The sequence below is a fragment of the Dendropsophus ebraccatus genome, chromosome 4, assembly GCF_027789765.1.
Source record: "Dendropsophus ebraccatus isolate aDenEbr1 chromosome 4, aDenEbr1.pat, whole genome shotgun sequence".
Lineage (NCBI taxonomy): Eukaryota > Metazoa > Chordata > Amphibia > Anura > Hylidae > Dendropsophus > Dendropsophus ebraccatus.
In genome coordinates this window covers 45,133,028-45,159,875 of record NC_091457.1, presented here as the reverse complement: position 1 = coordinate 45,159,875, position 26,848 = coordinate 45,133,028, and the positions used below count along the sequence as shown (strand labels likewise).

Below are 26,848 nucleotides of genomic sequence, written 5' to 3'. Positions count from 1 at the left end.
GCAATGCAGCAATAAAGTACAATAGTATTGGGTGGGGGAAGGGACATGTATTCAAGCCAAATATCATGAGTACGTAACACCAGAATAGGTGAGGAAGCATGACATTTTTATTACTTTAAAAATGAATTGCCTCAAGGAATAACCTACTTTTCTCCTATAAGGTGTAAATTGATTTTCAGTATTCTCTGAGATGAGCGTAAGTCCTGGCGCTGGATATGCAATATGTAATAAATGATGTGAGGCATGAATCAATAATGTATGTGACCAAAGCATCTTCCTTGATATGTAAAGGGCTTTCCCAACTATAGGCTTCTACATGTAACAACAATAGAGGGTCCCTAGACTGCAGGACCAGGCTTCACCTTTAGCAGGAGCTCCGCTCTTTCCAGGACTTATGGCAGAACAGACTAGTGAGATCCTGCAACAGTCGTGCAAAGAAATTATACAAGCTCATAGCAAATGTAAGAAGCGAAAGCAAAAGACAACTCACCTTAGATATCAGTGACCGATGAATGCAACAGTCCTGCAGGGAGTAGTAGTTGTCTTGCAGGAAGGCATGTGCAACAGCAAACACAACAACAACAACACAGGCAGGGGAAATATCTGACAATTACCGAAAAACTCAATAAGCAGAATACTACAACGTACCAAACTCCCAAGGCAAATGCTAAAACACAGACAGACAGACTAGGGAGACACAGACAGTACATGACAGCAGAGACTGGTAGATCAATATTCTCTGCAGACCGGCAGCCGGGCTCTTACATAGACTCAATTGGGGGGGGGGGGTGGTTAATATTATGATGGTTTTTGTGTAAAATTGGTGCAAATTTTTTACCAATCTATCATTTGCAAATATTTGCAAGTTTTTTCTGCATTTTTTGCAATATTATAGAACATTGTGGAAAAATTGACAGTGTTTTTTTAGCACTAGTTTTCTCAAAAAGCATGAATCCCCTCCCCCAGTGTGTTACCTAAACCAGACATGGAGCAAGACTCTGGCAACTGTTTTAAGAGTTAAAGGGGTTATCCAGCGCTACAAAAACATGGCCACTTTCTCCCCTACTGTTGTCTCCAGTTCAGGTGTGGTTTGCAATTAAGCTCCATTTACTTCAATGGAACTGAGTTTCAAAACCCCACCCAAACTGGAGATAACAGTAGGGGAGAAAGTGGCCATGTTTTTGTAGCGCTGGATAACCCCTTTAAAGACAGGAGAAGCAAACATGGCGGAAGTAGTCCAGCCATGCATAATTCAGTAGTTGGCTATGTCGATAAGATATCATAAAAGATGAGTGGTGATCCAGCAGCAACTGGAAACTCAAAACTTTTCAGATTGTACTCCTTGTTTTCAGTAGAGAACTGGCCAAGTGGCTATTAAAATGGATATCAGGTTATGGAAAAAAATTACTTTGCCATCCTAAGAACTGGTCTCTCCTGGAAAACCACCCTAGATTATGATATGTTTCATTGACACTAAATGCCACAATGTTTAGGGTGTTAAACTTCCTCAAAGAGTTGAGATGGCTTGGGTATTCTGTGGACATTTGGTGGAGCGAAAATCAACTGGTTTCAGACAGTTATATAGATTTGTAATTTACTTTTTATTTAAAAATCTCAAGTCTTCCCATACTTATCAGCTGCTGTATGTCCTGCAGGAAATGTTGCTTTCTTTTCAGTCTGGCACAGTGCTCTCTGCTGACATCTCTGTCTGGGACAGGAACTGTCCAGAGCAGTAGCAAATTCCCATACAAAACCTCTACTGCTCTAGACAGTTCCTGTCTCGGACAGAGGTGGCAGCAGAGAGCACTGTGTCTGACTGAAAAGAAAGCATTTCCTATTAGACATACAGTAGCTGATACATATTGGAAGACTTGAGATTTTTAAATAGAAGCAAATTACAAATCTATATAACTTTCTGAAACCGTTGATTTGAAAGGAAAATATTTTTGCTGGATAACCCCTTTAAGAGGAATCCATCTTCCAAATTAAACCAACTTGGAACTACCTACAATGTCTCAATGAAACCTTTCAGAAAACACCTTCACAAACCCCTGAAATGTTCCAGTACTTGCCCAAATGCCCAGCACTTTACAAGTGGATAACAAGCAAACATAAATCTCTTTAGCAAAATGTAATCTCCACTCTGTCGCCCGTGTCTTTTCTTCCTTTCCTCGGCCTCCTTTGCCTACTCTTGCCTTCTATCGTCTGAAAATATCACCTGCTTATGAATGGAGATTACACCTCTAAATTCCTTGGCTCTATAGCAGCTGTCACAGAGGAGCTGCCCATGTGCAGGGCCCCATGGATCACCTGAATGCAGGTACTATAACTTTGTGGTTGGCAAATGTAGCTTACTGCATTTCCTTTGGAAAAATGTAGCATTTTTCTTCAATGGTCTCTTTAAAGGAAATCAGAAAATTACCTTGTTAAATACAAATTTTTTATGTTAAATATATTTTCTTCAATTTTGTTTTTTTCATTTTATTATCTTTATTTTAAAGTTTAATCCTGTTGCTTAGAAAAGCTGAAAAGTTATGTTTCCTACAGGTTTTTTAGACAAAAAACATATTTGGAAAATCCGTTTGTGGCCATGTTGTTTTATTTCTTTTCTGTTTTTACTTCCTTTGTGGTTCCTTCTGTCCGAGCTTATAGCTGATCTCTTCTTCTTCAAAGAGTACAGTATTCCCAGACTCTTCACAGCAGGTGGATTTTCAGTCAGCTGAAATATGTATTTAAATTAATAGAGAATAAGCCCACGAGGACTGCGGAGCTGGTTCAATAGATTGTAATTTTGTCAGATACTTTATATTAAAATTGAATATTATCCTATCATGTGTATGGTGTAAATCCAAAGAGACCTACCTTGGAAGTGACAGCTATTTTAAGGCTTGTGGAGAATGCTGATGATTGCAGTCTGTACTGCTGCTCTCTTCTCTCCTTTGACATTATAAGACGTCAGTGTGAGCCTTAAATTCCAGTTCAGAGGTCGCCTTTTCTATTTACTAATGGATGGAAAGGCACACGGATGACATTTCCATCCATTACTCCAATGTTTCTAATCCATTTTGCCATTTATAATAATGGAAAGATCCAAATTATTCACCATTCCATTTTCTCCACTCTGAGTCAATCACAAGTAGAAGGTGCAATAGGTCCCTACCAGGAGCCGCTAACTAAATCAGCAGTTACTTTGCAAGACTAAAATCCGTTCCATTGCCCCCAATTACTGGTGACCTCCTGAGGTGCATCTTATGGCAAATACAATAGATTGGTACAGCTCCTTCTGAAATGTGTTATTTCCCTAAAAAAGCAACAAGCAAGGGCCCTCTTTTACCAAATTCACTATACAAGGGGCCTCATCTGCCTCAAGGTTTGGTACAGCACTTGGTTCAATGTTATTGATTGTGCATAGAAGCGAAAACAGAATAGAAGGAGGAAATACCACCTGAAGGTGGCTGAGCTGAGATGTGCACTGTGTGGGCAGAGGACAGCCAGGGGAGGAGAATGGTTGAATGGTTCCCCTGTCCAGCTTCAGCAGTCAGGTTTTGTAAACTGTATGAGAAAAAGATTTTGATTTATCAATCTCGAAGACCAAATTCAGACACATTTTTTGTCTCATTTTGTCAGATAGCAACCAATGACAGCTCAGATTTGGTTGCTGTCTGTGCGAGACACAAATACTGTATATACCTGATTGATAAATCTGAGCCTTCATCTTATTATAGAACCACCAAATGTGAAAGCCTCAAAGAAAACTAAAGCTGAAAGAGTTTTTGCAAGGACTTCTTTCCACCTTGCTACATCCCAACCTCTGTCATGGGGCAACTGGTAAGCACCCATTGTGGTACCCAAGTGCTTTGTCTTTGAGCCAAGCTCAGAAACAGAGTCTAAGTACTCTCTTGGTTTTCTGTTTTTATCCACTGCAGGATGTAGAAGCTAAACAAAGCTGTTGGAGGGTAGAAGGTTTCTTCCCAGCAGTGGTAGCATTTGGACTAATGGATGCCAGTGTATGACACTGAAGGGTCAGGCAAAGACAGGTCAAGGTTCATGCATGGATCGTGGGCAGGTTGAAAGGTAGAATGGTCAAATACTTGCAAGAGAACTAAAGCAGGTGGCAGGTTCAGGGACAGCAATCCAGGTCAGGTATCAGAGGCTCTGTATGTTACACGGGGGTCAGGAAATCAGGCACAGGTCAATATGCATGATATCAACCAACAAAACACATTTATCACTGAACACAAGGAGAACAGTGAAAAAAATTCCAATGAAGTACTCAATCAAGAGTCTCCACTGATGCCCCCAAAAATTTAAAAATGCAAAACAGGAGTCCGTGGAGCCTCGGTTGCGAGACTCAAAACACGGGATAGCCAGATATCTCTAGCCCGTTGCCACGGGGTGCCTCCATGATAGAGAGAGCACCACACCACCCTGATAAATAGCCCCTTAAGTCCCACTCGGTTACGAGTATTGGAACATAAATAGGGAAACACCAGGGTGGCCCCTTTATGTCAATGTCTAACTCAAGGTGCGAGTATTGAGATCATGACAAGGGCTTGCCAAGGCAGGCCTCCATCCACAGACAGCCACTCTGGTGTTTCCCTATTTATGTTCCAATACTCGCAACCGAGTGGGACTTAAAGGGCTATTTATCAGGGTGGTGTGGTGCTCTCTCTATCATGGAGGCACCCCGTGGCAACAGGCTAGAGATATCTGGCTATCCCGTGTTTTGAGTCTCGCAACCGAGGCTCCACGGACTCTTGTTTTGCAATATGCATGATATCAGGAGAATAACACACCTCCACTATGGACACAGAGAACCACAGTATTGCTCAGTCACAGGTGAGCAGGTTGAGGAACTTAAAATAAGTAGTACTGAGCAAAGATACAGTATGTGGGGACATATTAGGAGTGTGAATAATGACCCCTTAAGGTGCAGACCTGGAAGAGCAGTAAGAGGATGGTGATGACCGGGAAGAGAGAGTGGAACGCGGACAGTGAAGTGGCAGTGTGCTGGTGAGTGCTGACCATCGGTGCTACGACTTTATTGTGTGCTGATCACTTGGCCAACCTCTTGCTTTCCATATACCTAGTCTACCATTTCTTATATGATGACACTTCAATGGGATTCTTCTAAAGGTCCACATTGTATCTAAACCCTGATGATCAACCAATGTCTGCTTATAACATGATTCCATAAAGAATGTCCTCACTGTGCAGTGATACTTCATCTTAGGGTGGTATTACACGGCACGAATATTGTTCGAAAAATCATTAAATCGTTCGGATATGAACGATAATCGTTTAGTGTAATAGCAGACAACGCTTAAACGACACACAAGAAATCGTCGGTCGTTTAATAGAATTCGGACCTATTTTTATCGTTCCGTGAAATTGGGTGAACAATTTCAGGTTGTTGGCCATAGTGGTCATTCGAATTTGTTAATCGTTGATCATCAAAAAATGTCTTTGTGTAATAGTACCCTTACAGTATGGATGTTTAGTGAAACATCAGTAGAATCTGTTAATAACATCTCTTGATCATCTCTATGTTGGCAGCAACTATCCAGGGGCTTTTTTGTTACATACCGTAAATATTCCATTTGTTACTATTGATATTTGTAATATAATCCATATACAAAGGTTGTAGAATCTCTATTGTTTACATACAAACAGTGTCATCCTGCTATTTCGCTTGTGTCTTTGGATGGGATTACCATCTAGGAGCTAGGAGTCAGTGATCATAGCTTCATTACAAGCTTAGTCCAATCAATACAGTAAATGGACAGGCAGGCTGATGTAGCATTGTTGCATAAAACGGTTGCATCTCAGGGGGGAATTAATTAAACTGACCTTGTGCTCTGCAGAACGGAGCAATTAGAGAGATGAATTTACTGCTCGGGCTTAACAGGAAACTTTGTGAATATTAAAGCGCAGAATGGTCACATCATCTGTACGCGTGTCAGAAAAAGATTACTCATTGAGGAGCTGTCATCTGCACTTTGGGGTCAGTCGCTGTAAGGGACAAAATAATACATAAAAAATAGGAATTAATGCAAGTCGTGAACGAATATCAAGAATAGGAACTCACCAATAGATGACAGAAACAGAATAGCGATGGAAAGGGATAAAAGATGGCAGTCAGGAATTGAAGCTGATGGATGATGAATAGAAACAAACTAGAAAAACCGACCCTAACTAGCTCTCCCTGAATCTTTCCCTAGATCTATTCTTGATCACTGACCTTAAAAACAGACACCACTGACCCCAGCAGTCTCTGAAAATATTCTTACCGAAAACCGTAGTCTACAAAGCTGACCCTAACACAAATGAGGACTCTAGGGTTTAGAGATAAAAAAAAAACAAGGTTGAACTGTACTGAACTAAGGGGCAAATGCAACAAGATCAAACTGCGAGAAACAACCGCTACAAAACAAAGAAAAAAAAGAGAACAAAGGTAAAAAAGAATTAAACGAAAGCCAGCTAAAATGAGCAGGGGGATAACTAGAAATGGCTGGGCCCCGTAGCAAACTTCTATTGCCCCCCAACGACTTACCACTAAGCTGTTAAGTGTAGCCATAACTGCGCTTGCAGTTAAAGGGACATTTGTAGGTTTAGGGTTAGGGGAGGCCCGCCCAGTCACCTGGTGCTGCAAATGATGACAGCTTAGGAGGCCTTCCCAGATGAGTGATCCCAACTCCACTTCTCCTAATACGAGCTCATTTTTGGCTGTAGGTGGCTGAAGATTGCTAAATGTAAAAAGGACCCCAAGCCTGATTTCAGACGCCCACTCAAACTGCAGACAAGAATCATGCTGTTTCTGGAAGAATGCAACCATTTTTTTCTAATCCTGGATAACTCCTTTAAGGGGCCTGTGTGCATTACACAAAACTTAGCTGACAATCTCATGTGTATTAGGCATTGGGGGAAAGTTAGGGAAAGAAGAGTCAGGCATGTTGGGTCTTAGAATGTCAGATTTGTATGGGAGATAAGCATAGAAGTTCAAGGTGTAGCCAGATATTTTGGCACTTTATAAATTAAAATTATTATTATTATTATTATTATTATTATTATTATTATTATTATTAATGACATGACAAATAAATACTTCTTGTATAAATCACTAGTCAGACTGCACATAGAATATTGTATACAGTTTTCGGCACCAGTGTACAAGAAAGACCTAAAGGAGCTAGTGAAATTTCAAAGACACACAACCGGAGTAATAAACTGTATGAGAGGACTACAGTACCCAGAAAGATTATCATAATTAGGGTTATTTAGTTGATAAAAACTATGTATAAATATATCAGGTGTCAGTACAGAGATCTCTGCCACTATCTATACACATCCAGAACTGTGTCTATATAACAAGGTAATCCTATACGTCTAAAGTAAAAAATAAATTTCGATACTAGCACAGATGCGGAATCTTTACTGGAAGAGCAGTGAGACTATGGAACTCTCTGCCAGAGGAAGTGGTCAAGGTGATTAAAGGGAAACTATCAGCAGGTTCATCCAAACGAACCTACTGATATCTCCCTCCAGCCGGCTACCTCATCTTTCCTGCGCCGATCTTGTTTTCTTAGTAGGTCTCATTGTTTTGAAGAACTTGAATCCAAACAAAATTTGTGAATGAGCTTGCTTGGAGCACTGGGGACGTTCCTCGGCCCCGAGTGCACTGTTTGGACTTCCTGCTGTCTCCTCCGGTCACACCTACCTATGCATATTCAATTACACATAAGCAGGCCAGTCTTTAGGTAGGCGTGACTGAAGTAGGCGGTGAGCAAGACAAATGGTGCACAAGGGAAGGGAGGGGGGGGGGTCAAGAAATGCCTCCAGTGCCCCAAATGAGCTATCTTACATATTTCATTTTTCTCCAAAGTTCTCCAAAACAGTGGGAGCTAAAAAGAAAACAAGACCAGCCCCAGAAAGATACAAACCTGCTGATAGTTTCCCTTTAATAAAAAGCCTGGATGCATTTCTGATGTGTAGTAATAATAATAATAATAATAAAGGTTATGGATTCTGGAGAAGTGTGGTTGATCAAAAAAAAAATTCTGATTGTTATATGTGGAGTCAGAAAGGATTGGTTTCCACCTCGTGGAGTCTTCTGCCTTCCTCTGGGCTAACACCATAGGGTGATAGGCTGAATTGGATGGACGTATGCTTTTTTCAACCTTACAAACTATGTACAGTTGTGCTCAAAAGTTTACATACAGAATTTTTTCTTTCTTCTACCTTTTTTCAGAGAATATGAATAATGACACAAATACTTTTTCCCACTCATGGTTAGTGGTTGGGTGAAGCTACATCACAATGACAACCAAAAACATCCAAATGACCCTGAGCAAAAGTTTATATACCCTGGTGTTTTTGGCCTGATAAGATGCACAAAAGTTGACACAAATTGACAAAAATTTTGGCCACAACTGTAAGGATAGTTGTTCGGGATACAAAGAAAAACTCACAAATAACATCAGCTGAAATACAGGACTTTCTGAAAACTAGCGGTGTGGCTGTTTCAAGATGCACAATAAGGAGGCACTTGAAGAAAAATGGGCTAGAAGGTTGAGTCACCAAAAGAAAGCCATTATTGCCCAAATGCCACAAAGTATCTCGCCTACAATACACCAAACAGCACAGAGACAAGCCTCAAAACTTCTGGAACAAGATCAAACTTTTTAGCCACAATAATAAACGTTACATTTGGAAAGGTGTCAACAAGGCCTATGATACAGGAAAACCATTCCAACTCCTATAAAGCATAGTGGTGGATGGCTGATGTTGGGGATGTGTGAGTTACAAAGACACAGGAAACTTGGTCAAAGTTGAAGGAAAGACGAATGCATTTTTGCATTCATCAGCCTGAAAGCTGCATATGGGACGTACTTGGATGTTCCAACATGACAATAATCCAAAACACAAGGCCAAGTCGATCTGTCATTTGCTACAGCAGAACAAAGTGAAGGTTCTGGAGTGGCCATCTCAGTCTCCTGACTTCAATATCATTGAGCCACTCTGGGGAGATATCAAGCGTGCAGTTCATGCAAGACCGCCCAGAAATTTAAAGGAACTGGAGGCATTTTGCCAAGAAGAATGGGCAGCTGTACCATCTGAAAAAATAAAGAGCCTCATCCACAACTACCACAAAAGACCTCAAGCTGTCAATGATGTTAGAGGGGACAATACACGGTATTAAGAACTGGGGTATGTAAACTTTTGATTAGGGTCATTTGGATGTTTTTGGTTGTCATTATTTAAAAAGAGAAAACACAGTAGTTTGACAATAAATGGTTTCACCTAACCACTAACCAGGAGTGGAAAAAAAACTTTTGTGTTATCATTCATATGACAAGAAAGCAAAAATTCTGCAGGGAGTATGTAAACTTTTGAGCACAACTGTAACTATATGTAAAATCTCTCTCTAAAAAGCAAACAAACAAAACCTAACAGTGGTCTTGTGACATAATTTTCAGTTTTGGTGGCCACATTGCCTAACAGATCTCACTGTGGTGGTCACAGCCAATGGTCACATTGCTTTTATCCTGATTTTATTGTTGATATGAAATATGATATAATTATTTGCCCTTCATGTATCAGATTATAAGTGCTTCCACATATGCTTAGATTACTATACATATTTGCATACCAAGCATCCCCTTTAATGTGGTGTCTAGAGAGCCAGTTGTTGTTGCATATGGTCCAGTGCTTTGTGCTTAGCTATTCTAGAGCAGAGAGCCCATGTAGTTTCCTAGAACAGGGGCTTTAGGGACCTATGTTAACCCCCTGATGCGCCATCTGTAGCTGCAATCTATGACAGCTAGCTGGAATAGCTCATAGATATTTCCCCTTTGGTATAGTGTATTTATCTGTATTGAAACATCATTGTTAGAAATACCCTCTTCACTGGAAAGCCAAGTTAATATAGATAATTTATTACTTCTGCATCCTGTTTAGATAATGTCAGTTCGCCACCATTAGCGATTGCACAGTAAAAAGCGTTGTCAGTCTGCAGAGGTTTCCTGAAGTTGCCCTCATTATATATAACCTAATTCCTCCTCCGTATTTCCCCTACTAAATTCTCTTGTCTCAGAGAGTATGCAGGAGCCTCAGAGACTTAAACAGCGGGCAGCAGGATAGTTAAAACCCGGCAACATATGACAGATAATCCCCCATCTCTGCAGGAAATCCCAGTTGCATCAATTTGTTCCTTTTGGAAATGTTCATTGCTTGACTGGGTTTGCTGCATCAGATGCTGAGCTCTTAAAAATAAAGGAGACGTACAGTTGAGAATGCAAGGGCTCATTGGTATGAAATACTGATAGTTCTTAAAGGGAATGTTCACCTTTTATCATCATGTCATTTTAGATGCATCATTCTGTGCTAAATCATTTCTTAAAGTAACTTTATAATGGTTAGAGCTCCAGATTTCTGATACAGTACCCCAAATTTTTTGTATAAACCTAGGGTTAACCCGTTAATACACCATAAAATACTATTTGTTAAATTGTAGTGGTTTAAAGGAATTATGGAGCAAGCTCAGGAGCAAACTCATGGCATGTGGTGGTTGTTAACTGAAGCTGACATCTTTCATGAGTGGTCAGGATTGGAGATATCTCTGATCCCTGCTGTTTAACCCCCTTGATGCAGCAATGCAGCAAGCCCTGCTTGGCCCTATGTATGGCACAAAAAAAGAAAAATCTGCTGATAACACTTTTTATTGCCACTTCCAAGTGTTAAAGGAGTCTAGCCAGTGTGCCCTCACTCTTATTTTCCTTCCGTTCCCCGTTTTAGTGACAGGCAGGGCTAGTTTTCCAGTGCTGAGCCCTGGGAAATCTCCTGTATCTGGAAGCTGAGCTGTGTCTGTCACTCAAACAGGGGGCAGGTGGTAATGGAGAGCAGAGAGGCGTTTCAGCCCAGGTTGGCAATAAAGGATTTTTTTTTATGGGAATCCAGCTGTTAGCGTCAGGTATGGCAAAGGCAGTCTGACAAGACATGGACAGTAAGCCCTAAGCTGACCCCGCCCACTGTTCCTGCCTACTTGCCACAAGACAGTCCTAGGTGACTGCAGACAACCACGAAGGCGTTCCCTACTCTTGATACGTGGAACACAAAGCACGGACAGACAAACAAACACAAACAAACACAATAAGAGGTGTCAGACAAACCAGGTCAGCAACAGTCGGGCGGCATAGTACAAAAACAGTAATCAGGAGAATAGTCGTGGTCAGGGGCAGAAGGTCAGGAACGCAGAGAACAGAGTAATGCTGGGTTTACACGGAGCGATTATTGGACAAATTTTCGCGATAACGATCGAATTCGAACGATAATCGTACGTGTAAACGCGGCGAACGATCGAAAAATCGTTCATTTTGATATTTTAACAGGTTCTTAAATCGTCGTTCGCAAAAAATTCACCGATCGTTCCGTGTAAACAGTCGTTCACTGATTTTCCCTATGTGTGAGATAGGCTTAAGTGAAGCAAAACTAATTTTCTGTACGATATATCGTACCGTCTAAACGCTGATCGTTATAAAAAAAAATCGTTACTTCAAAATCGTTAATCGTACAATCGGGCGAATTATCGCTCCGTGTAAACCCAGCATAATGGTGCATTTACACAGGCAGATTTAGCTGACAGATTTTTGAAGCCAAAGCCAGGAACAGACCATAAACAGGGAATGGGTCATAAAGGAAAGACTGAGATTTCTCCTCTGTTCAAATCCATTCCTGTCTTTGGCTTCCAAAATCTGTCAGATAAATCTGCCTGTGTAAACACACCATAAGGATCCATTTACACAGAAAAGATTATCTGACAGATTATCTGACAAAGATTTGAAGCCAAAGCCAGGAATGGATTTGAAAAGAGGCAAAAATTCAGGCTTTCCTTTATGACCTGATCTCTTTTTATAGTCTGTTTCTGGCTTTTGCTTCAAATCTTTGGCAGATAATCTGTCAGATAATCTTTCTGTGTAAATGGACCCTGATGAATAGGGAGATGAGCAGACGAGTAAACTCTAAGGGTATATTCACACGGGCGGGCTCGCAGCGAGATTCTCGCTGCGAGCCCGGCAGGTCCTGGCAGTTCCCACACACTACATACTTGCTGCGGTCTAAACGACCGCAGCGAGTATGTAATTATACCGCCCTTAACCCCTTCTGCTCCCCCGCTGTGTATATACTTTACCTGTCCTCGCTGCACGGGTCCGGCGTCCTGCTCTCCTGTCCGGCCAATCAGTGTGTTGCCCAGCCGCAGCCACTGATTGGCCGGGCGGGAGAGCAGGACGCCGGACCCGTGCAGCGAGGACAGGTAAAGTATATACACAGCGGGGGAGCAGAAGGGGTTAAGGGCGGTATAATTACATACTCGCTGCGGTCGTTTAGACCGCAGCAAGTATGTAGTGTATGGGAACTGCCAGGACCTGCCGGGCTCGCAGCGAGAATCCCGTCCGTGTGAATATACCCTAATAGTGAGCAGGGAACTGAGCAGCCAGCTGCTATTTACCCAGGATCAGAGACTGGGTCCAGCAGCTGATTGGACCAGCCCTGATCCCTGAGGTTCAGCTGAGCAGATCTAGCAGTGCAGTAACCCCTGCACTGCCAGAAGTCTGACAGGAAGAGCAGGTGTGGTTGGTAAATTGGAACACAATTCAGACAGACACAGTTGCAAAAAAACACAGACAGAAACTCAGCGTTTTCTCGGCCGCCTGGCATGGACCGAGGAGCCCAAAGTCATATTCCTAACACCATCACTGGATAAATTATGGTACAAATGGTCTTATTTACCTCATACTTACTCAAATGGAAACTTTAAAGAGAATTTAACCAGATGATATCTCCCTTCATCTTACCTTTATTTTCAGTACCATTGCCATGCTATTAGGAGTTCGATCTTATGCTAATTAGGCCTATTGGTGCACCGATTACAAGACCAACAACCCAAGTCCATCGATCCACCGCCGGCTGGAAACGGTGTTGAGACTTATTTTCATCTTCAGTGCCCTGTGTGCAAAAGGGAGATATTAGCAGGTTATATTCTAATCTTCTAAAAGTTTCCCTTTAAGCATGTCAGCAATTTGTTACATGTCTTTTATGGGACAGACTCCCTTTAAGTATTTAACTGATAAAATAAAGTCTATAACTTTATTCTGGAGACAATTTTCTTTATGTTCTTGGGATAGGGTGTAGTGTCCCACTACATGTTTTTGTTTTCTTCTTCTTACACCTTGGTAAAACTGTATCAGTCTAGTGTCACAGGTTAGGACAGGTGGCCGCTGTTCATTACTCCAACCACTAGCACAGCTGCAGCTAACACTAGGTTTAGCTACACACACACACTTCTGTTACAGTGACTAACTTCTTTTGTAGTTAGTTAGTGCCTGGGTACAGGCCAGGTAGGACGTGTATATAGTTTTATTCTGCCTCTTGCCTATGCTGAGGATCATACAGCTAACACAGGACAGTGGACCACCTTAGAAAAAAAGGATGGATAACTCCACTGCTGTAGAGCACAGTGCCAGCAGGCCACTCTCTACTGACAAGACAATCAGCTTTGTAGGAAGGGTTCTACAAGCCAGCTACACCCAGAAGAGAAACCTGGGACTCGTACTACCCCAGTAGGACGGAAACCCGACACTGTGGGGCAGAAGGCAGTTAGGTGAGATAACTGGGACTCATCCATAAGTGAGAACAAGGATTTCTTCAAACACTCTAAAGATACTTTACCTTATCCTGGCATAGTACATTAGGCAAGGGCCCTTCTATCTGGTCCCTGTCACCTGTTACCTTACTATTTCTACTATCAATCCACCTATCTACCTGTTGGAGTATTATTGCTGATTATTTTTGCACTAAGTACCTGAGCACTAGTTGTCACTGTTTTTGCACTCCAAAACACCAGAGCCCACCAGCAGGACCAACATCAGTTCCAGCAACCTGGGCCACAGCAAGAAGATAACTGTATTAGATAGGAATACCCCTTTATGGTGCGTTCACACCTACAGGATCTGCAGCTGATTTTCTGCAGCAGATTTCATTTAAATAACTGAACACAGCATCAAATCTGCTGCAGATCTGCTGCAGATCCTGTAGGTGTGAACGCACCCTTACAGAGTTAAATAACAAAATTTTGGTTACCAGCAGCAAACACTAGAGGGTGTTTAGGAGCTTACTGAATACTGTTATTAGTACATCCAGTATATACAGTAAACAGTATGTGATAAACAGTGGTCACTGCAAGCAGACAGAATTTAGAGGAAAGTAAGTAATCTAAAAAACAATAGCAATCAGATAGTCAAAGATATTAAGCTAAGGATTAAAATTCCACATTAAAGGGGTTTTCCAGGATTACGCAGTGGGTATGTGACCCATTCAACTTCACACTACCAGGATCCGCAGCAGATTTCGCTGCAAACTCGCAGCGTGAAATCCGCTCCATAACAAACTGACACCTTCTTCCTAATCCAGACTAGTTATTTTCTCGTTCATTATATAGTGGCAATGTGTTTCACAGTGTTGTACAGGGATTGTTACCCCTTCCCCAGCTCGCTCACTTACTCAATTTCACAGGCAGCCATTTAACCTGTATGTATGTGAGAAAAACCCACACATACAAAAGGAGAATTTGCAAATTTTATTTTAGACCCAAGATCTCATTGTTTCAAGGCAGCAGTGCTAACCAGGGCCGGCTCCAGGCTTTTGTGGGCCCTTGAGCGGCAGAGCCTCAGTGGACCCCTTTGTATAGCAAATCATGTGGCATCATTATTAGAGGGTCTCAGCACACCCCTACTACTAAATAAAATGCTAGGAAATCTGGGTGACCTCTATAATACTGACTACTGTACAAGATGCTGAGAAAGCTGGGTGATCCCATTATACTGACTACTATTCAGGATGCTAGGAAAGCTGGGTGACCCCATTATACAAGATGCTGGGAAAGCTGAGTGACCTCCATTATACTTACTATACAAGATGCTAGGAAAGCTGGGTGATCCCATTATACTGACTACTATACAAGATGCTAGGAAAGCTGGGTGACCTCCATATACTGACTACTATACAAGATGCTTGGAAAGCTGGATGACTGCCATTATACTGCGTACTATAGAAGATGCTCGGAAAGCTGGGGGACCTCTATTATACTGACTACTATACAAGATGCTAGGAAAGCTGAGTGACCTCCATTATACAAGATGCTAGGAAAGCTGGGTGACCTCCATTGTACTTACAATACAAGATGCTAGGGAAGCTGGGTGACCTCCACTACACTGACTACAAGATGCTTGGAAAGCTGGGTGACACCAATATACTGACTACTATACAAGATGCTAGAAAAAGTAAGTGACCCTAATTATTCTTACTATACAAGATGCTAGGGAAGCTGGGTGACCTCCATTATACTGAGCACTATACAAGATGGTAGGAAAGCTGAGTGACCCCATTATACTTACTATACAAGATGCTAGAAAAGCTGAGTGACCTCCATTATACTTACTATTCAAGATGCTAGGGAAGCTGGGTGACCTCCATTATACTGACTACTATACAAGATGTTAGGAAAGCTGAGTGGCCTCCATTAAACAAGATGCTAGGAAATCTAGGTGACCACCATTATACTTACTATACAAGATGCTAGGAAAGCTGAGTGACCCCATTATACTTACTAAACAAGATGCTAGGGAAGCTGAGTGACCTCATTATACTTACCAAACAAGATGCTAGGGAAGCTGAGTGACCCCATTATACTTACTATACAAGATGCTAGGTGACCTTCAAGAGAGAGTCCCGTCTCTCATCCTCAGGCCAATCCTCCACGGTCAGCACCCAGAGCAAGGCTTGTTGGGATGGGGGCAGGGCTTATCAGGACTTACCAGGGCATTTAATTGCTGGTACAGCTGGGAACTGGGGTCTGGTTGCCCTACATTCTGGGTGAAGCAAGTGCCATGGGGGCCCTTGAGGTGCTGTGGGCCCCGGCACTTGTCTGAGTAAGCTGGGTGCTGATGCCGGCCCTGCTGCTAACCATTGAGCTACCATGCAGCCTTCAGCTTGCTCATAATTGCTATACGCTTACTACCTACACTACATTCCATTTGCTGTTGTTTAAAAAAAAAAATATATTGCTTTTGTATGCCACTCCATGCTTATACTCAGTTTCTTCAGAAGTGTGAAGAACTAACATCTCCTGGGATGCCCTGCTGGTTCAGTGTCTTATGAGAGCACGCTCTGCTGATCTGCATCTGGACAGGTGTATTCTTTACACTGGGCTCGGTACATTAGTCTGATGAATTAGAAGGATGCATCATAATTTGTCACTTATTTTGTGTGTTTCTAAACAATTCAGAATATTTTGAATATTCCACAGAGAACTCCGTATTTCTTCCAGTACAATTTCCTTTAAGCGTCTCCCTTTAACATATGCATACAATTTTTGTTTTGACAGATCCAGAGAAATGCATATTCAGTTTTATTTGATGAGAAGTTTTCCATTCCTCTCGATCCTTTGGCGCTGGAAGAAAACAGCCTTAGGTTTTCTATTTTTGCTATCGATGGAGATGAAAGGAATGTAAGCACGGGGGTGGCAGAGCTGAAATTATCAGACCTGGACTTGACTGTGCGACCGTTCAATACATGGATATACCTTCAAGATGTCAATAAGGTCAGATTATTATAATTTTTTAAGGTTTTACTATTAACAAAGTCAATTAAGTAGATAGATTTTGTTGTTTTAAGTAATTTAAGTAGCTTTAAATAAGTGGCTAAGGGATATTTCACTGCTGTCTTTTTTCATTTTCTCTATGCACCTTATATACAGTCACTGAAGGGAGTCTAAAGTAGTCTGAAACCCACCTCCTATCTGATCATTGGCTCAGGTTACTGACCCCACCCATTATTGCTCTGACAGTTCTGATTGGCTACTATGTAAAAGCTCACAAAGAGGTAAAACAAATAAGATTTACTAAGGCACTAAGGAAGGATGCTAGAGATCCATTATAATGAAACTTTATGGGCTCTTAGGGTATGTTGAGGAATATGCGCGGAATCAGTGGTGAAATCCGCTTCAAATTCCGCCTTTAAATATGAACTTAGCACTGTCCCATTAATTTTCATAGGATTTCCGCACTGTTGTTCAAACAGCAGAATTTCTGAGCCGAAATTTCTGAGCCGATTTCCACCTGAAGAGTTGACATGTCAATTCTTTGGATGGATTCCGCTATAGGAATCCTATAGAAGTCAATGGGGCTTGAATTCAGCTTTAAATTCTGCTTGAATTCCACTCAAAAAAATTCTGTTCCTATTCTGCCAGAGATGCATAGGCGAGGAATTTCAAGCAGAAAACTTTCCTTTCCATGGCCTCGAAGAATACTCGCCTATTCCTCAGTGTGAACATACCCATAGATAGGAGTCAACTTTAGCCAAAAGTAAAAGGGAAGTCCAAAAAAATAGCAGTGAGTTATTAACACTCACTGCTTGTTATTTTAGTGCTCATAAGCTGTCATCAGAGGTTAGCTGGAAGTCAATAGGCAACTATAAAATGTTAGACCTACATTTTTATTTATCTATTTTTTATCTTCTTTTTCTCACTTGAGTTGCATGTTTGGACTCGAAATTCTGCTTACATTCCACTTGAATTCCACTTGAATTCTGCTCCTATTCTGCCAGAGATGAATAGGTGAGGAATTTCAAGCAGAAAACTTTCCTCTTGAATTTTTTGCTGAATACACTCCTATTCCTCAGTGTGAACATACCCTAAAGTCCAGTTCACACTGAGCAAAAACGGCAAAATTTCCGCCGTGCTCAGTGTCCTGTTGTATCTCTATGGAATCGTGCATGCCTCCGCTGACGCCGTTCTCTGCGCAAAAAATTGACATGGTAAGTCGTCGAGTGGAGAGGGAAGGGAGTGGAGGCACGTGCGCTCTTCCATAGAGATAATGCAGGACACTGAGCACGGTGGGATTCCACGGCAGACAGTTCCATCGCGGAATTCCGCCATTTTTGCTCAGTGTAAACTGGACCTAAGGGTATGTGCGCACTGAGGAAAACACGCGGAGGACTTATGGCTGATTCTGCCACTTGTCTCTGCATTCCACCACTTTACTCTCCACCTGTGCCATACATAGCCCCCGCCCCAGTGTACATGTTCACAACACCCTTTATCGAGGGCCCCTTGATAAATTGTGAATACGTGTAATGTGTGTATTATCATTTTTGAACTACTTTAATATAAAATGGAAAATCACAGTGAGAAAAATATTGCACCAAAGAAATGCAACAAACCTACTGTATGTTTGTTATTTGTTCGTGTATGTTTGGCAAACACATTCCATTGCGAGTATGTAACCCGATCCCTTTAACCCCCCCCCCCCCCACACACACACAGCCCGCAGCATACATCTGCGCGGCTGCATGCGAGGCTCCGGCTTGCATTGGTCCCGCTCAACCAATTAGTGACGGCCGTGCACTGATTGGCTGAGCAGGACCAACGGGAGTCAGGAGCCTCACATGCAGCCGCGACACCAAGCAAATGTATGCTGCAGGCGGCGGGGGGTTACATACTCGCAGCAAAATGAAAATTCCACTACGGGTATGTAACCCCACTGAAAACACAGTACCGGGATTCGCAGCGGATTTCACTGCAAACTCGCAGTGTGAAATCCACTGCGAATCCGGTATGTGGGAAGCTACCCTTATTGTAGCTTTGTTTCAAGCCCAAAAAATGCCACATACTAAGAGTGTGTAATGGAGGACGTGTTGAGACAACTCTTTTAGACAGTGGCAGCAAACAAAACCCATGTAACCATTATTAAACACAAAAGAAATGTAAAAAATAAAATCTCAACATCTTATTGGTTGAGCAGTATCTAAGTATAAGATTACTTAATCGTAAGCAAGAACAAGAAATGAGCCTTGTGCCAACCTTGGTTCTGCATCTGATTTATATGATGTTTATTTAGATTATATAGGATTATGTAAAATCTTTTATGTAAACCACAATGTTGTCTTTTAGGCTGCGGATGCTGTAGGAGAAATTCTACTGTCTCTGAGTTACCTTCCCACTGCTGAACGTCTTACGGTGGTGGTAGTGAAAGGGAAGAACCTACAGTGGACAGAAGGAAAGTCCACAGCAGGTAAGCAGGTATTGAAAGGGTCATATGAGACTAGAACGTAACAGGATTAACAAATACTTAAAGGGTTTGGCCACTTCATAGTAAAGTTGCTCAGTGTTCAGTATTAGTAGGTGTACTCACTGTATATACTGACAGCAGCTCCCTGTGTACCTCATAGAGCTAAATCAGACTCCCCTACTCCAGGCTGGGCTGCTCTGCGGTGCACTGTCTAAAATGGCCGACATGGAGGAGCATGTGGCTGTGCCCTGCCCTCCAGTGTCCTACATAGGCATATACAGGCTCAATGGTGGACACTGGGGGCAGGGCACAGTCACATGCTCCTCCATGTTGTCCATCTTATGGACAGACTCACCACAGAGCAGGACAGCACAGCCTGGAGGAAGGGGTGTGATTTTAGCTCTGAGTTGCACAGGAAGATGCTGTCAGTATATACAGTGAGTACCAGGGGCGTAGCTAATGTCTCCTGGGCCCTGGTGCGAGAGGTCAACCTGCCCCCCCCTCCTTTCACGACCAAGTGATGCTATTGGTATATATATACACACACATACACACACCAAGACAGATATTACCAATAACACCAGCGTATAGGAAGAGAAAATATTATTACATATTACCGCCATACTGTTACTGACCAAATCCTGTATACTGAGACCAATATTACCAGTATATAGGAAGGAAATATTACCGCCACATCACAACCACTACCATCACCACCATATTGTTACTGACCAAATCCTGTATACTAAGACCAATAAAACACAATACCAGATAGCAAGTGACAAATAATTCCACCAAATATGCACAAGCCAAAAAGACAGAAATGGCTGCACATCGCACCCATGGCTGACACGAAAGCTTATTCAGCTACATTTAAAACCAACATCAGAAGTTAGTATATAATTTGGCCAAACCATATTGCCTCATGTACCACGTGCAGGTCTTCTGATACACATGAGTCCCTAACCAAAAAACATCACTGTGCCGGTCAGCGACCACAATCCCCGCAAAACGTGCGCAAGCAGAGAAAGGGGGGCCACGGAATGGCCCTGCAACCCCGTTGTCACAGGACCAGACCCTAAAGGGCCCCCCTGGACCCCGCAGGCGCCACCGGCGGAAAAAGTGGACGCCAAGCAACACAAGTGTGAACAAGCTCTTACCTCTCTCCATTCCTCTGCAGGTAGAATGGGAGAATACTAGGAGATCCTCCCCTTATGTACACAGGTGCTTCCTGCTAATTTGGATCACATGGGTCTTACACAGCACGAGTGCTAGCCACAATGAAAAAAGGGACAGAATACATAAAATATGCACAAGCCAAAAAGACAGAAATGGCTGCACATCGCACCCATGGCTGACACGAAAGCTTATTCAGCTACATTTAAAACCAACATCAGAAGTTAGTATATAATTTGGCCAAACACGGGGCAATATGGCTTGATCAATTCATATACAGACACTCTGGTGTTGATTTTTAATATAGGCCTAGCGGCATTAGTATCAGCCATAGATGGGATGTGCAGCCGTTCCATTCTCTCCAGTTCGTGTTTTACAATTCTCCCTCTCTGAACAGCTAGCACTCCTTTATAAGACCCACATGACCAAAATTAGCAGGATATGTCTGTGCTCACATGTCTGGACCCTATGTTTTCCCCATTCTGTGAGAGCAGCAATGGTAAGTGTAATACCATATCCATACTTGTGTCGTTTGGGGGCAGCCTTCCCCGCCGGTGGTGCTGGCTGGGTTTTGGTGGGGCTTTTTGGGTCTGGTCCTGTGACATTGGGGTTGCAGGGCCGTTCCATGGCCTTCCTTCCCTGCACGTGCATGCTTTGCGGGGTTGGCGGTCGCTGACCGACACGGTGTGGAGTTAGCGTAGGGACCCGTGTGGACCAGAGGACCTGCGCGGTGGTACACGGGGCAATATGGCTTGATCAATTCATATACAGACACTCTGGTGTTGATTTTTAATATAGGCCTAGCGGCATTAGTATCAGCCATAGATGGGATGTGCAGCGGTTCCATTCTCTCCAGTTCGTGTTAAATAATTCCACCACATACTGACTAACACCACCACTGCTACTGACTAATACCACCACATACTAACACCTCCGCTGCTACTGAATAACACCACCACATACGGACTAACACCACCACATACTGACTAACACCAACACTGCTACTAACACCACCACATACTGACTAACACCACCGCTGCTACTAATACCACCACATACTGACTAACACCTCCGCTAATACTGACTTAACACCACCACATACTGACTAACACCACCACATACTGACTAACACCGCCACATACTGACTAACACCGCCACTGCTACTAACACCACCACATACTGACTAACACCACCGCTGCTACTGACTATTACCACCACATACTAACACCACCACTGCTACTGACTAACACCACCACATACTGACTAACACCGCCACATACTGACTAACACCACCGCTGCTACTAATACCACCACATACTGACTAACACCACCGCTGCTACTGAATAACATCCACTGTACACGTATCACCACGTCCTGTCATATAGAAGTGGACGCAGCTCCACACAGGTTCTGTACATCATATACATCACAGTGCAGTTACATCTCTGATTGGAGTTCTTCCCTTTTCATCTTCTTCTCCATCTGTCCTGGGCCATCATAAGAACTTCTCTGAGCCACAAATCCATAGAGTCTGCCAGACAGACATATTAGGCTCCTCATTCTGGCACCATCCTCATCTTTCTACACACTGCACATTTGTATGGGCCCCTTTATGCCCTCATTTAGTGGGTAGGATGACTCTATGTGACCCCCTAATAGTATAAGCTCCCTACTATGTAGCCCCCTTATAGATGGCCCCTTCTCCCCCCCTTATAGATGCCCCCCCTTATAGATGGCCCCTTCCCCTCCTTATATATTGCCCCCCCCTATAGATAGCCCCCTCTCTCCCCTCCTATAGATGCCCCCCTCCCCCCTTATAGATGGCCCCCTCTCCTATAGATGGCCCCTCCCCCCCTTATAGATGGCTCCCTCCTATAGATGGCCCCCTCTCCCCCCTCTTTATATAGATGGTCCCCTCTCCCCTTCCTTATAGATGGTCCCCTCTCTCCCCCTTATAGATGGTCCCCTCTCTCCCCCTTATAGATGGTCCCCTCCCCCCCCCCCCTTATAGATGGTCCCCTCTCTCCCTCCCTTTATAGATGGCCCCCTCTCCCCCTCCGTCCTATAGATGGTCCCCTCTCCCCCCCTTATAGACGGTCTCCTCTCACCCTCCTTATAGATAGCCCCCTCTCTCCCCTCCTATAGATGCCCCCCTCCCCTTCCTTATAGATGGTCCCCTCTCTCCACCTTATAGATGGTCCCCTCCCCCCCCCCTTATAGATGGTCCCCTCTCTTCCCCCCTTTATAGATGGCCCCCTCTCTCCCTCCCTTTATAGATGGCCCCCTCTCCCCCTCCGTCCTATAGATGGTCCCCTCTCCCCCCCTTATAGACGGTCTCCTCTCACCCTCCTTATAGATGGCCACCTCTCTCCCCCCCTTTATAAATGACCCTTTTAAAGACTACCTGTTGTAAAAATAAACTTTTGCCATGTCATCAGGCATGTCAAAGGATATTAATCACAGCAGCTGTCACTGCTGACACCCGCCATGATCAGGAGATATAGCCAGAGAAGGAGCAAGGCAGGAGCGCGATCCACTTCCCGGCCACTTTGTAGGTAGTCTCCTAGACTTCCATTGACAGAGAGTAAATAACACGGCTGCTGGGCTCTCTCCTCGGCTGTATCTTCTCACCACAGCGCGTGTCAGCAGTGAGAGCAGTAAGTCTGATGACATGTCAAATGTTATTTTTCTTGACAGGTACATATCATAACATATAATAACTCTAGAGAGGATAAACGGACGGTGTTATACTAAATGTGAACATAGCCTATGAATGAGATTTGCATCTATGCCACAACAGATCATACAACCAATAGGAACAAAATGTCAACCAAGTGTACATAAGACAAAGTGTTGGCTGAACCTTGTATACATATATTGTATGTTTCTAAAGAGCTCTTTGAATTTTTATACATGAATCGGCAACACTTTTAGTAACGACATACAACCCTGGCAAACTTGCTGGCAGGCAGTAAAATCACTTGGGTTATATTTGTATGTGATGTGATGCGTCTTGTTCTAAAATTTTATGTGGTTATAAAAATAATGATCTCCCAGTGTTAAAGTATTGAAGAATAATGCTGGCCTACTCTGCTCATTGAAAGGTAATCTTGGGTATTCATCACCTTACAGAAGACGATGGGTCAGCAAATATTTCATGGTTTTGCTGCTGGCATATTAACGTGCCACCTCTGTAATACCAATGAGTATGAGAGAGCTTTGTATTGCTAAGAATTACAGCGCTCTCAGGGCGGTCGTTTATCTTTATCTCAGGTAACAGAGGGAAAAAGCAAATATTTTCTCGACTGTTAGGACCCCAGGATGGAGGCTGGGACGTAATGGAGAGTAAAGAACGACAACATACAGACTATAATCAGACCTCAAAGACACAATGGATCTTATGTTTTACCCTACAGATAGTCATGGGATATACAGTGATCATCTGCTGTAGATATTTGCAGAATTCTTTGTATTTTCAAATGTTTCTTGATTTTGTATTTTCATGTACATTGCTGTTTTTGGATTTTTTTTTTAATAGGTGTAAAGCAGTGTTTCACTCTTCAAAATATATATGTATGTATATATTATATCACAGGTATATGTATACAAAGGGCAGATATTATCACCATAAATATTACTGCTATACTGAGCAACCAGTACACCAAGCTCAATATTAGCAATAATACCAGTGTACAAGAAGGAAATATTATGGCCATACTGTATATAAGGATATAGCAGGGCTCCTAGAGCATTCCAACTTTCTGCATAGTCATTAGGGTCATGTATGGATCCCTGTGTGACAGATCCATTTCAGGCATATCTGTATCTATACACTGTAATTCATATAATAGCACACATATCATCTGAATATACAGTAGAATTGTTTAATGGGAAATCAGCGAGTTTGACCAAAGACATATATTATTAAGGAGCCATTGTTACATCATTGGGTGGGAGTTTTCCCTTGATATCTATACTGGACCCAATGATATAATAATATACATATAACTGGATGTAATATATGTTCAAGAGCCAGATAGTAAGGCCTCCTGCTTCCCCTCCCTGCAGGTATTGGGGTAGATGCAGGAGCTGCTGGGCCTTATTACATACATGTCACATGGTCAATAATAATCCCATCAATGACTAGAAAGTTCTAATAAATCACATAAGAGGCAGCAGCTGTGATCATGGAGATTTATTTATCATATACAGATAATAATAAGTGTCTCCTTCATGGGTGGCTGAGGTTTTATCCAGCCTGTTGTTACTTGGAGTAGTCCAAGAAAACAGAAGATACACACCATGAAATTCTTTTCAGTTTCTTTATCCAAAATGATTTCAGGATAACAATGCACATAAGGTATATCACCCAACACTCGTGCTCGTAATCTTCAGATGCTGTGTGAGAGACGGAAAAGTCCTTTAAGGCTCAATCAGAGCTCTGTCGTCCTCATGGAGGTGATCGGCGTCGTGGGAGCAGATGGCGGATTCTGCGACGTTTCGTGGAGGAACTCCACTTTGTCAAGCATTTCCTCCACGAGTTCCTCCACGAAACGTCGCAGAATCCGGCGTCTGCTCCCGCGACGCCGATCACCTCCATGAGGACGACAGAGCTCTGATTGAGCGTTAAAGGACTTTTCCGTCTCTCACACAGCATCTGAAGATTACGAGCACGAGTGTTGGGTGATATACCTTATGTGCATTGTTATCCTGAAATCATTTTGGATAAAGAAACTGAAAAGAATTTCATGGTGTGTATCTTCTGTTTTCTTGGATTGCTATTAGAGGTTCATAGGCCCTCTAGATTACACACCAGTGTGAAAGACTCATGTGCAGCGTATTTCTGTGTTTGTTGCTTGGAGTAGACATCCAGGAGTTTCTCCACAGGAATCTTATCTCCATATCGGTCGAGCATATCTTTGATGAAGCGGAGGACGATGTAGCAGATGACGGCTAATATTACAAGTACGGCAATAGTCCACTTTTTCAGAGAGGATAGAAAGTCGTCCATCCAGTCCTCTCTCATAGCTCGGGCACGGTCTTTTCTGGCTTGCCTGAAGTATCTGGCCAGGATACCAGCTGTGGCTTCCGGTGTCTGCTGGGTCAGGTCTGGCGTGGTGGTAGGAGGGGGAGGAGAGGTCCCTTCAACCAATCGGCGTAAAGCGTCATATGGTTGGGGGGTATGTCCTCTATATGTGCTCCGCATTGGGTGGATGTAGACTCTGACATGGCGGTTAGGTGCAGGCTTTACCATAGTCTTGGGTGGTGAGGCCAGAACGGCCATGTTGTTTTCTTCCTGATGCGTCCTGGTAAATGGTCTTCCCTGCACAGGACCGCTGAAGATCAGGAAGAGAAGGAAAACTATCCTCAACATGCTGGAACCTCGAAGTGGATTACCTCCAAAGGTTCTGGTCTGCAGGATGAGGTCAGTATATATCGCAGGATATAGAGAAGGCGCTGGACACTGTTTCTCTCAAAGAGGCAGCGAACAACTGAAGATTATAGTGTAACTACACTGTGTATGTAGCTCTTGCTGTCTGTGACATCACCTACTTTACATAGTCTACAATGACATCATCTATTATGACATCACTGCCGTTCTCTTTCAGTGTTTACAAAACAATTACTATAAAGTTATGATGGATTTATATACCAAGCATCCTATGGATATTACCAGATAGAAGTATCAGATTAGCTACATCAGCTGTTTATCAGCTGTATTCAGCGCTGAGCTGTGATTGGACGTTTAGGGAAGGTGACAGCAGTTATGATATTACACAATGTGATAGATCTGTCAGTATGGTCCTCATACACCTCCTGTGATCGCTGGCTGCTGGGGAGGGGGTGGGGCTGCTCTGTCTTAGCAAATCAAGATTATCCCTACAGTATCTGGGGATGTATTCTCCCTGTAACTGGGAATAATATAATATTATGGGAAAATACCCAATAAAATCACAATATAATGCAAACAGAAAAATATATACAGTGTAACCAAAATGACCAAAAATACATAAATAACTAAGGAAACAGGTAACAGCTATTTACACATCTATAGGCTAAGTTCACGTAAATTATTTTTGCAGAGTTCTTTGGTCAGTATTTTGCAACCAAAACCAGCATTGAAAACACAGAAATGTTCATGCACTGTTGAAATTGAGTAAATGGCCATCATTTCATGGCAAATAATTACCGTTATTTCAAAAGAACCGCCGTCATTTCTCTTTAATCCCTAGACGACCCTGGAGGTATGGGTACGTCCTGCCAGTCACCAGACGACCCTGGACATACCTGTATGACCTGAGTTCCTGTTGTGCTATGAAGCGTGCTCTGAAATGGAGCACACTTCATAGCAGGTGGGGGCCGGCTGCAATCAGGCCCACTGGCATACAGGTACGTCATGGGTCCTTAAGTGACAGGATTCCATGATGTACCTGTACGTCATGGTTCCTTAAAGGGGTTATCCAGCGCTACAAAAACATGGCCACTTTCCCCCTACTGTTGTGTCCAGTTTGGGTGGGGTTTTGAAACTCAGTTCCATTGATTTAAACGGA

General features: G+C 42.9%; 1 protein-coding gene across 1 annotated transcript in view; it reads left to right on the top strand.

Moving 5' to 3' along the window:
- SYT12 (synaptotagmin 12) overlaps positions 1–26,848 on the top strand; it is a 94,100-nt gene that overhangs the window by 46,613 nt on the left and 20,639 nt on the right. The window contains exons 5-6 of the mRNA XM_069968357.1: positions 16,439–16,654; positions 19,004–19,124. Of these exons, the coding sequence (XP_069824458.1) occupies positions 16,439–16,654; positions 19,004–19,124 (337 nt within the window). The remainder of the gene's footprint in view (positions 1–16,438; positions 16,655–19,003; positions 19,125–26,848) is intronic.